The sequence below is a fragment of the Parasteatoda tepidariorum genome, chromosome 10 (genome assembly GCF_043381705.1).
Source record: "Parasteatoda tepidariorum isolate YZ-2023 chromosome 10, CAS_Ptep_4.0, whole genome shotgun sequence".
In the NCBI taxonomy this organism is placed as follows: domain Eukaryota; kingdom Metazoa; phylum Arthropoda; class Arachnida; order Araneae; family Theridiidae; genus Parasteatoda; species Parasteatoda tepidariorum.
Genome location: NC_092213.1, coordinates 79,339,828 through 79,353,134, shown reverse-complemented (window position 1 = coordinate 79,353,134; position 13,307 = coordinate 79,339,828). Strand labels below are relative to the sequence as shown.

Below are 13,307 nucleotides of genomic sequence, written 5' to 3'. Positions count from 1 at the left end.
ACCTGTATTTCTAATCCCCTTGCTAAACTAATGAGTTAATCGTATATTTAAGCCAAGAACTAGTTTTTGCGAAGATTTGTTATTTTTAACTTAATAATTTTAATTTGACGAATAAAGAGTGACGACGTAACGAGAAAGAGCGAAAATCTATGTATCATTACTTTTTTTCCTTACTGTCCCTCTTAAAGTTTCAAAAACTTGGATATTAGCTTAAACATATTTGTCTGGAATGAAGCTAACTAGTATCTGTATAAAAACGCCAAGAAATTGTTTACAAATTATCTTTTTTCGATTGAACTTTGCCTTTAATCATAATTTTCCAAACATGTATACCAGATTTAAGGCTAGCCAAAACATTTTCAAATTATTTGCTAATTAACATATTCTTTCCTTGCTCTATTTCATTTCTTGGTTCAGAAGAGTGAAGAACAGGAAGCATCATAGATTGGACAATGTACCATGAAACCATTACTGTTTATGAAATTTTCCAGTATCTAACTATTCCTATCTAGATTCCTTATTATTAGACAATCTCTCCTTTAAATATTTTTCCTGTTGTCTACAAAACATAAAAAAATCGCAAAAATAAGAGGAGCACCCAACTGTAAAGTTTACCATTTTATTGTAACTCTGCACATGTTTAATACCTTATATAAGGATTATAAGCATGTTATTCGAGTGCGCAAAAATTAATGAAACAAACATTATGAAAATTTGATTTAAAGGCATGGATTTCAAAATTGCTTTGTTAACTCTTTAGTTTCTCTCTAGTTGCTGTTCTCTGTACCAGAATTACGAAAACTACATAATTTAAAACTGTCAATTAAAAAAAAAACTAGCTGGTTCTTCATAAAATTGGTTCATATTATAATAATAATTATTACATTTATTTTGTAAGGTATTAAGACGTTGGCATTTTATCTACTATAGTTTTGAACTTTTGGTAATAAAATTTGCTGTTTTATTCCCGATCTTGGCGAAAATAAATGGATTATAATAATGTTGTAACTGTCAAATTATTAAAAAAAATTACATCTTGAAAATGTCTCTTTACAAAGATGCAATGTTTTTTGATTTTTTTTTTTTAATTTTGCATTTAAAGAAATAGCTTGAAATTTACAAATGCTTGATATTTTGCAATAAATCTAATTAAATTACTCATTTCAAAATTTCGCCAACTGTGTTAAATTAAATAAATTCTATCTCAAATACATTTATAACGTTTTCGATTGCTTCGACAGAAAATCGAATGTTTCTCCTCAAAGTTATTATTTTTGTAGAAAAATCCTTCTCAAGACATGCGTTTTCACAAAACGTTTTACATCATATTTGAATGTCTATTTCATATTTGATTAGATTTTAAGGCATGTTAAACGGAAGAGAAAAATAGTAACAAATTTATGTTTGAAATCTATTATTAATATCCAAGCTAGGAAAAAAAGAAAAGCGCGATCGAAATCTAATCAGTAACTACAGAAATAGGCGGAACAAAAACATCAAAACCTGTTTGATTGCAGGAAGAAATAACAGATTTGAATGACGATTGTGAGAACATCTACAAATTCTTTGATTTGTTTCTTCTGTGTCAGGACTTTATGGCAAACAGTGGGGAAATATCATATAATATACATAAAATTGAGTGTGACATGAATTTCATTACTTAAATTATTTATTTATTTTATTAGAATGATACGTAACTGAAAAAGAAAAATAATGAAATTACAAAATAAAATTAGTTTTTATGCTCATACCTAGAATTCCAATTATGCGATAATGTTTTAGCCCTATTATATGCATGATTTGATTATTAATATTTTTGTATTATAAGATGCATTGTGATTTGTATCTTTTCTACCAAAATGTTTTGTAAATATTTTGTTTTAGCATAGAGTTTCGTTTTACTTATATTGTTACCTTTCTGAATTTTAATAAAAATTATTAAATACTGTATTCTCTTACTCGTAGTATAAAACATTTTCTGAGATAGAACACACACAATAATTTGATTTATAATAATTTAATCTGAAATAAATTAACATACATATATATTTTAATTTCAATTATCAGACAAAATTTTTAGTCAGAAAACAATTCTTTATCTAAAGTCAGTGACTATTTTACATTTCGCATAAAAAATTTACCAACTACTTTCAATGTTACTTATCAAATTAACATTCAATCGTGATAAAATATGCACAATATAGGAAAATATATTTATGGTAAACATTTACAATTGAATGCCCCTTTTTGACGGTTTTTCTTACACAGTGAAAATCACTTACAAGTAAGATTTTCTTTTAGTAATGTTTCAGTAAAAGCCCCTAGGTGCTGTCCTAAATCTAGAAAACGATATTAAATATAAACAAAAAAAGAAAAAAAATATGTTTTGATTTTTTTTTCTCGGAAAAGTTTTACGAAATTCTTTTTTTGCAAAGCATGTAAGAGTTTAGATTTCAGAATTCTATTTTAGAAGAATATTTATAAGTGGATATTTTACTAGATATTGAATATTTTGAGTAATTTATTAGGTTTTGAATAACTTTTCACTGAGGCAATGATAAATTAGTAAGATAGTATTATCTTATAAGTTAAAATTTTTACTCGGGAACACATTAGAAGACTAATTTGTAATTTTTCTGTTATATTCTATTATACTGTTGTGTAGCTTACTTTACCATCATGGTAGAACAACGTCGCCATACTCTGGTTAGACAGCTTACCAATAATACATATAATTGTATCAAATATGACAATATCGTGTTTATTGACGATAATATTGCGATCATTATTGATAACTATGAACTTTAATTACGATAATATGGCTATCAGTACCATAATCATTTCCATTGTGCGGATCCTATATCAAAAGAATAATAAAGTTCATATTATACACAACACTAATTATTGAATACCACAAGAAGTCTTGATAAATTTTAACTAGGCAATGAAAAAATTGAACCATGCAAAAGCAATATTTATTATTTAAGCTGGTACGCACGTATTTTCTCGACATTTTCATTTTCGCCAAATCTGAAAATAAATATGGAAATAGTTGACATTAAAATATTACTTTTTTATGCATGTGAAAAGTTATATTAGAGATTTTCAAATTTCTTTGTAATCAATTACTATGCAGAAACAAATTTGAAAGATACTTAAATGACTTTGGTTCAACGTTAGCAAAAATGGTTGACGGGATAATATGTAAGTACTGTTAAATTGAAAAGATATCCTGATATATTTTAAAAAAAAGATATTTTCTTTACAACATATCGTGATATTAAAATCAGTAGGATTTGATTAAAGGGACCAATGTTCGTATTGGTGATTATAAGAAAAGCAGTTGTCAAAACACGATCCATATATTCGATCATCATATTGTGCTAAGTAAATATATTTAAGCTTCTCAAGTAGCTAATGCAGCCTTTATGACTCCAAATATTTATTGGCAGGATTTTCCAGAAAATATAGCTATTTCTAGCCCTTAATTACAGCTGAAATTAAAGTCTAGTTCACAGCAAATCACGGGGTTTAATGAATGAGATGGTTCAAATCAACTCACCCAGATACTCGCAAATAAAACACTATAGGAGTCACAAGCAGACTAAATACTCTTTCCTTTTCTGCTTGGCACACTTCTATTTAAATAGGCTTGTGGAGGAAACTCCCGAGATTTCGATATGATTCTTGACATTTCTCGTATAACTTCGTAAATATTAGCCTTTGAAACTCGAAATTTCCAAAACTACCATTTTGTCGCCAAATGAAGTATGAATAACGTGACTTCCTAATAATTTTTCTGAATAAACTATTTTTTTAGGGTCCGTCTGATATATTTAGCCTCATGACTAAAAGAATATTTACGAAATTACACAGATATTTTGAAATTCGTATCACTTTAAAAGATTGATGTTATGTTTCTTTTCACATAGTATTTGACGAAAGTAATTTTATCTACAGAGTCACTAACTAAAACAGCAAGTTACGAATCTATGAGCAAACAGATGCATAAAATGTTGTTTTTTTTTATTTTATCAAAAAAGTTTTACGTTTTGGGAGTTAATTTTTGTGTGAGAAAAATTCTATATTACTTAAAAATTGCTTTAAATGTTTCGGTACAAATTTAATTAGATTTAAAATTCTAAAATTGAATTAAAATTTTGAAAATCTTGGGATTTTTCAAAGCGCATTCTCTTTTTAGAATTTACAAAAGCTAATTAATTTAATATTTCGAAACCAGGCAGACTGATAGTACATTTCGACCTAAAACATACATTATTTCGCTGCGATCATGAGCTAAACTATTTGTTGACGATTTTTTTTATGTCATAGAAGGTGATGTAGTAGAAATAATTTCATTTCTTGATATTATTGGTTTTGCGTATCATGTATACATGAGATCCCATTTTGATTCGAAATTATTTTTAAAATCAAAATTATGCATAAGAGCATTTAACTTTATAATTATACATATTATCGTAACATTAATAGAAAATATACCGACAATCCAATAACTTATTGAGAATCTACTTTTTGAATCCTTATCATAAACTGACTTGTTGTAAGAGAGCGTTTCTGTAATAAGGGGGAAATGAAACTTCAAACAATGGGTTGCGATGTTGTCCGAAGCAAATGTCCCTACATAGTATTCGTTCATGATTTCTATCAAGAAACTGTAGAAAGGGGTTTCTTTTGTGTGCGAGTTGAACCATCAATTTCATTAAGCATGAGTTAACAGTTAACAGCATGAATAGAAAGATTCAATTAGAGTTTGATTAAAATGATAATTCAAGAATTCGTAATTTTTCTACGAAGCAGAAAAATTAATAATACCCTTTAGAAGCCAGTTGGAATAAAAATTTGCGATGATGAAATAAATCAAGATAATAAAATATAGAATATCACAATATCGAGTAGGAAAGTACAAAACCAGTATTATTATGAAGTAGTTGCAGGTAAAAAGGAAGACGAATTCACTAATTTCCTTGTTTCTCATCAAGTTAATTAAAATTTAGAGATGTATATCAAATAAAAATGTTTCTTACGAGTTGCATTTAAACAAAAGTATTATTTAATTTAAGATAACTAAAACTGGAAACAATGTTCAAGTCCGGTATTTTTACGTTCTAGTAGTTTTTACGATTCTCTTTTATATATATATTTTTTTTTACTTTTTTCATAATGTATATTTTAATGACAACTTTTGCAATTGTTATTGATTCGATTTGGCGAATCTCTTTAAACTAAGGTTATAAAACTGATAAATATTCAAGTAGTAGTAGTAGTTTATTTACGTCGCACTAGAGCTGCACAATGGGCTATTGGCGACGGTCTGGGAAACATCCCTGAGGATGATCCGAAGACATACCATGGCAATTTTGATCCTCTGCGGAGGGGATGGCACCCTCGCTTCGGTAGCCCGACGACCTGCACGTGAAGTCGAGCACTTTACGGTAAGACAGTTTAACGAGGACCAATACCGCACACCCTCTGTCCCTACGCTGACTAATCCAAGTGGTCTCCCACCCGCACACTGTATATTCAAAGTTAATATAAAGATAAATATTCAAAGATCAGCTGATTGGAATCTAATCAGCAGTTTTATACAAATTTTAAGAACTGAATCATTAAATCTATTTCAAAAAGAATAAAAAGGAATGGAATAAATTGATTCCACGTTATGATTAAGTGTCATAACACTGATTTAACAGATTCGTACTAACGGATCTGATTAACCTATTTCCATTCGCGATAAACTTATTCGAATCAGGGTTAAAATAATTTTCCGAATGGACAAATCACTTTGAAGTTTCAAAGCATTATAATTAAGTGTTATATGCCATTGAATGAAAAACTTTAACAGTTGTAACACTTTATTTAGTATTTAAAAAATTATCTTATCTTTTCAGGAGGCGAATCTTAGGAAAGCCCAAGAAGTCTGGTAAGTTGGAGTCGACTGGTGGTATTCTTTTGGAACCAGAGGAGGAGACCTCAGGCACCTCTGATGTAAATCCCATATGGATTGAAAATGCTTGTGAACAACAGGAAGAATCTGATCCAGGTTGGGTAGCAGATTTTGGTGAAAAAGAATTTGGTTTGACTCCATTTGAGTTTACTAATGAGGAACGCGATCCCGGATGGGTCGCTGATTTTGACATTGATAGTTTCAGCGAGGACGATCACTCGAGCTATGAGAGCACAACTCTGGATGACCATCCTCCTATAATGGTTGACTGGTGGAATGACAATTTCAACCTTGTTAACAAGGTAAGCTAACTTAATTTAATCAACACGCAGACCGTTATCGACACGATACATATATATATGCATATTTGGTTTACCATATTTTTTCTAAACAAAATTTTGCTCGTAAAAGATTTTCAGGGTTTTCTTCTTATTAATGAGATATTGTTCTTATACCTTTGAATTCTTCATTTTATTCATATTTATAAACTATGTTGTTTTCAAGGAATAGATTGGTTTAAAGTATTTTAATTGAAAAACACAAGTGATATTAATTTTTAATAATCAATTTGGAGAAAGGTGCGTTGAAATTTAATTTTTAACTTTTATTTAATGTTCGGAATTCATTTAAAAAAATTACTTTAAATAACAAAAATATTTATCTTTGCCAACCCTTGTCTTTTTAGTCATGCAATAAAATTGATATTTATATTTCTCTGGAATTTAATGTTAATGGTATGAACACCAATATTGAAAAGAATTACGAATGAATTCCAATGCCAAGTTTAGTTAATATTTTAATACGTAATATTTTTTGTATTATTTTACTCCCTGTAATGTGTTTCCTAGAATTCAGTCAGAAATTTTATTCATTTTTGCTTAATAATTTTTGCTTATAAAATGCGTAATAGTGCCTCAAAAAAAAAAGAATGCAAATATTAAAAAAAAAAAATAATAATACTTGATACCTTAAATTATCAACTTTGATTGATAAATTCCAGTAAATATATTTTTGAGAATCAAATCAAACAAAAAAATTCACAAATATCAACTAGTTGGTTAATAAGTAGGATATTGGTGTTCCTATTCTTCGCCACAAATTAACATGGGTGCATGCAGGAAGCAGAATATAACATCAAACAAGCGTATAAGTAATTCACAAGAATAATAATAAATACGTAAAATTAAGTTTGCCAGAATATTAAAGAATAAATGTCTGTTTCCCTCTATTTTACAGGTTGAGTTGTACTTTAAAATGAGAGCGGACTCTACTGGGTGTTTGAATCTCGGACAACCAATCGCATTCCCGATCACAACCTTGGAGTACTATGAGCCGCCAGTTAATCCTGAGTTGCGACGCCACTCCTGCCCGGATGAGGGAGGTAAGTGGGACTAGTTATCTCGAAATTATTCACGATAATTATAATCAATAATAAAATACCGTAGGTTGCAAAAGGCAGTATTTGTAGAATTCCTAAAGTTTTATGATCTAAATTATTTTTTTTTCAGGAATATTAATTTAAATAGATATCATTAATCATAATTTAAAATCGTTAATACAAATTTTTTTTATGAATATCCTTCATTTTCCATCATTGAAACACAAAATAGCTTTTTATTCGTTTACGAAATATGCACTTGACTATATTTTGGAAGTAATATTTTTATAATTTTTCCGGTCAGAAAAGTATGATCTCTAATCATTCCCATTCAAGAATATAAATCACTAGTCACAGCAGTGGCGTGCAGAGGTGCGTAGATGTGTGGGGTTGACTCTTTGTTAAAATACCTAAAAAAACAAGATTATAATCACTACATGGTTTAAATCACAGTTGCTTTAAATTTTTCAACCTTTTAATTGAATATTCAACTCGTGGTATTTAGTTTCAATTCGCAGTTCTTTATTGCATTTCTTAAAGTGAAAGATAAAATAGACATGATGATGCAAAATTGGTTCATCCTTAAACTTGATGGACAGCAGAGTTCACCGTTTGAAACTTTTTACGGCTGATTTACCCCAATAGATAGCAGAAACATAAATAATTATAGATTCAAATCAAATATTCGGATGGTGTTGGCTTCTGCAGTGAATTTGTTTTGCCGAATTATTAACTATAGTTCGTTCATCAGAAGTTGGCACTTGGCTCCATCTTCTCAAGAGCAGAGTTTATTTCAGCGAGGGAGTAAGAAGAGAAAAATCTCTGCGCTTGAAATTGAAACAACACTCAATGCGCGCCAAACACAAACAGTGAATTATTTTTCAGTCACTTACTTAGCTTTATCATCTGCTATTATTCCTTTCGATTCTCTAGCTAGTTAAATATATTTTAAATTTAAAAACTGCTATTTTTCCTGAAAAATGTCTCAAAAAGGACAAACTATTTATTCAAAAGAGAGAAATATCATAAAAAATGGCGCGGAATATCATCAAAATTATTAAATATTTATTGTTAAAAAATACATATAAAGTTAGCGAAATAAATATTTTTGCCATACCATCGCCAAATAGCAATCTTGTTCAGGATTGCTCACAACCTTCTCCCGAAAATAGGGAAATAATATCGTCGCATACCACTTGAAGGTGGAGCCTAGTGCCAACTCCTGGTGAACGAGCCCTGAATGCCTTTTTATTCTATCAATGTTTTATGATAACGTCGATTAATAATCGATATTAGATTTTTTTTCTCTCACACAACGAGATAATTATAGTATTTCAGTATTTTCCTTTTTTTTTCGAAAAAGAACATTTTTAATTTTACACATTGAAATTTGTTTCTTTAACTGTTCATTTCTTTAATTTTGAACATTTTCTTTTTTATACGAAGCAATAAAGCATTTTTTTTGGTGAAGTATAATTTAAAGTTCTGGTGTGAGTGAAAATTTATTAAAATGTAAAATCTACTTTTCAATTTTTTTTAATAAATTCAATCAGTTAATATACATAAACAAAATAGTTATCTATTAAAAAGAGTAATTTTTAAATGAAAAACTATAGCAATAAAATTTTGATGAAGAAATTATGTCTTTTGAGTATCCTGCTTAAGACAATGTATAATATCATTATTATTTTCTTTTTAGTTATAGTAGACTAACGTGATAAATATTGGAACCGACTGATATCTCTCCTAAGAGAATAATCTCAAAATGTCGACACAAATCGCAACATTTTATTAAAATTAAATTATGATAGTCAATTTTTATTTAATTAAACTGATTTATTTAGAAATCTTTCGAGTAATTTTAAACAACGTAACATAACAGTTTTTGGAGTAAATTATAAGTAACAATAAATAATAGCTTTGTAGTCAAAATGCCATTTTTCACTAAAAAATAGAAAAATAGCAATAATTTCATAATTGTACAATCTCTAACCTTTTTAGTCCTAATCCAAGGTCATAGATGTGCATCTCTAGTGCGACGTGAATAAAACCAACAACAACGGTAACAAAAACAACAACAACCAAGATTATAGCTTGAAACTTTATTTTATTACAAATGCAGGTTCTACCAGTGCGCAGTTAAAGCTATTTAACTTCTAGCAAAGTGATCATTATAACATTTTGAAATCGCTCATATCAGCAAACGTTTTAATTTATCGAATCACGCGAAATAGACACGCTAAACTCACAAAAAAAGATTTATTACAAAATTCAGTCATTTATTAATAAGGTATAGTAATCTTGAAATTGTTCAGTCTAATTTTATATTAAAAATTTTGTTACACATTTTTAAGGACAGTTGATCCTTTGGATACAAAAAAATGTCTTAAAAATACATAATTGTGAAATTATATACATATTAAACAATATTTTTAATTAAACATTTTTTAAGAATTTGTTTGATAATGCTAATTAAAATAAAAACATGAAATTAAATAAAGCATTTTTGCTTAAAAGAATTTTGTTTTTGTGCTAAAATATAAATATTATACTTCTTTTTTTTGGATAAAGTATGTATAGACAAATAACGCATCTAAATTTCAAAATACTTATTAATAAAAAATAGCATATGAATTGATTAAGCACAAACATAAAAAACACAGATATTAATTACATAAATGATTATTAAGGAAAAACTATAAACAATTTTTTTTGAAAAATATGTTAATTAGGGTTTCATAATGTTAATAAAAGTTCCACTTTACCAAAGGAATGTAGAGGAGTAGAGATGACAATCTAAGATTTCGTTCGTCCTACATTATCATGTCACGAAAGAGTTTTGTAGTGCGTTCTTCCATTTAAAAGATATCATTGCGGCCTGCCATATTCTAAATTATTTTGAAAATCTTTTGATATTTTTACTTTGTAGTTTTAAGCATTGTTCCTCTATTTAGAGATTTAGTAAGTAAGCAAAATTTATCATCATTCTCTTTTGGCTTAATATCTTAAGTTATGGAACATAAAATATGTAAGTTTTCCTTTGGCACTTTTGATATCAAAATCACGTGTTTAGTAATCTTTTAGTTATATTTATTCTTTCTTTTCATTGTTTCTTGTGAAATATCTTTTTAATGGCATGGACGTGCAGCATTCTCTGTAAGGATATGTTATTGTGGGATACACGGGGTCCTTGATTCTCTCTACTCCTCGGGGGGCTGTAGCGATTGTAACAACTGGAATGTGATTAAGAACAAAACGGACAGCTCCTTTGGGGAACTATTTTGACTGCTTAATATCAAGCTTTTATCACCTACTTTGAGTAACTGATATCAGAAATTTTCAAAAATGTATGTCATACTTAATGTACAAAAATGTTTTAAAATAACTAAGAAACGCTCTTATTTACTCTTCGAAAAAGTTTTCGTAGAATTGTGTATTCTGCAACTAAAATCGAAGTCTTTCATCTACGTTTTTGATTTTTCTATCACAAAAATATTTTGAAAAATTTAACTAATTTAGTGTCGAAAATATTGTGTTGCCTTCTTTGACTTAAAAAAAAGTTAATGCAGTGATGAACTAAGACTAAGAAAATTAGTATGAGAAATTAAGAATAAGACTTGTTCAGCTTAACCAAAATATTTTTCCCTCGCATTTCTCTTTTTTTAACCAAAGAGAAAAAAATTAAAATACATTTGTTTGGAATTGAAAATGTTTCTGAAAGAATAAATGAGATTCCCAATATAAAAAATTGTCTTCAAAGATTAAATTTCTGGTTTTCACAGTTTGTAGAACATATTTTTAAAATGATAATAATATTTCAAATCCTATTACTTTCATTTTTTTCATGAATTGTGCTTAATAATTTAGCAGTCAAAATAAAATAACCTCGCCTCCACGCTTGGCGTTCCCTGGGCAACATTGTGATAATAAACAAAGAATACACAAATTTTATTCTTTTTTATCATAGTGGCTAAGAAGGTTATGAAAAAAGTGGAACTTTGAAAAGAGAACCATATTCTCATACTATGTATGGGAGTTAACAATAATTTATTACAAATAATAACGAAAAAATATCAATTACTTGTAATCATGATCACAAACAGTCACAGTTTTTCTAATGCTAGTAAGTACCATAATTACTATTGTAATTGAAGGGCTAAAGACGCATCAAAATATCTTTTCATTCACAATATCTTGCTATTATTCACAATATATTGTTCCACATGAGGTGCATATCAATTTCTTAGAGAAAATTATCGAAGCAAAGAATAACATTCAGAAAAAGAAAAAAAAAGAATGTTTGATTTTTAGAGGAGAATAAATATCAAACAATATAAAGTGGTTTCTTCTGATATTACTGATAATAATTATCGTTTAGACCCAAAAATAAGCTTCATTATGTAAAATTCTGCAAAATGGCCGTTGTGAGCTAAGGATCGTTATGTTTAAAGCTTTGCAATATCGTTTTAAACGGCAGAATGGAGTCTATACGGAAAACATTGCACATAGGTCACCTTCATTTTTCAGACCAGCTGGTATCCAACGAACTGAAGCTGGTGTGATTTAAGCTGTTACCACTGCATTACACATCCTCTCGATAATAGCTAAGAATACGTAAAAAACTGTTTGGGGCACGATTAAAGAACCACATAAAATGGCTTGGAAATTTTAATAATTTAATATCTACGTAAAGAATTATAGGGCTTGGGAACCAAATGAAATTATTTTGGAACCTTTATGCCTTGGTAAATAAATGGGGGACCTGCACAATTCAGGAAGCATAAGAATGTGTTGGGCACATACAAGATTTAGGAATCCATGTGGCAGGAGACATGATAAATGTTTAGTTAGGGAAATAGTTGACTATGCAAAATGGGTTGCGAACCTATTCGTTTAGGAACCACATAAAATAACTAAGTGACTTACATTGTCAGGGAAGAATACGAAATACCTATATTGCTTGGAAGCCATACAAAATAACTTAGAGATATATGTGGTTTGAGAATTTGTGTGCATACAAAATGACTTAAAAATTTATGCAGTTAGGAAATCATATAAAATGGCTTATGAACTCTTATTTTAAACTGTTGGGATCATATAAAACAATTTGGGATCCCATATGGCATGAGAAAACATAAAAATAGTTTGGAATATCACATGGCTTTTTATCCATGTAAAACACTGGGGTAAATATATGTCTTGTGAGTCACGAAAACAGTCATGGAAACATATATGGCTTAGGAACGACATAAAATGGCTTTGGGACATAGCTAAGGTAGTTATATAATTTCGGAACCATTTAAAATAGTCAGGGGTTTACTTATAATAGGTTTTAAAATCATGAAAGAATATCTTAAAAACCATATAAAATAGCTTGGGAACATATGTGGCTTAGAAACCATATAAAATGATTTGGGAAACTATATGACTTGCTAAACACATAAATTTTCTTCAGACTTATATTGCTTTTAAAAATATAAAATAGTTTGAAATCTTGCATGGTTCGATACTCATGTAAAAAATTGGGAATATATATGGTTTGAGCAGAATGAAAAATGTTGCGGCAACTTAGACTTAGGAATAGTAACTGGCTTCATAGGACTTTTTTACGGCAGCAAATATATAAGATTGATGAAGAAATTACATAGAAAATGGAGCTATAGAAATAACTTATGAAGCCAAATTTTGGACAGTTATAGAAAATGGTTTAAAAACTTACTTGTCCATCGAACCGTAAAAGAGGATTTGGGAATCGTAAGGAATAGCTTGGAGAATCTAATTGGTTTAAAAACTTCTTTGGGAATAATAGAAGAGAACTGGAGGTTATACATAATTTGGGAATCATATAAAGAGGTTTGAGAATCTACATGGCTTGAGAACTATTCTTTTCAATTAAAGATTTTTAATTGGAATTCTAGAGTGGAACACTTCTTGAACAACTTCATTATCTATACATAATAATAA

General features: G+C 28.8%; 1 protein-coding gene across 1 annotated transcript in view; it reads left to right on the top strand.

Moving 5' to 3' along the window:
- Positions 1-7,417, top strand: part of LOC139426898 (uncharacterized) — a 9,565-nt gene extending 2,148 nt beyond the window's left edge. The window contains exons 2-3 of the mRNA XM_071187033.1: positions 5,864-6,267; positions 7,202-7,417. Of these exons, the coding sequence (XP_071043134.1) occupies positions 5,864-6,267; positions 7,202-7,360 (563 nt within the window). The 3' untranslated portion in view covers positions 7,361-7,417. The remainder of the gene's footprint in view (positions 1-5,863; positions 6,268-7,201) is intronic.
- Positions 7,418-13,307: the final 5,890 nt, after the last annotated feature.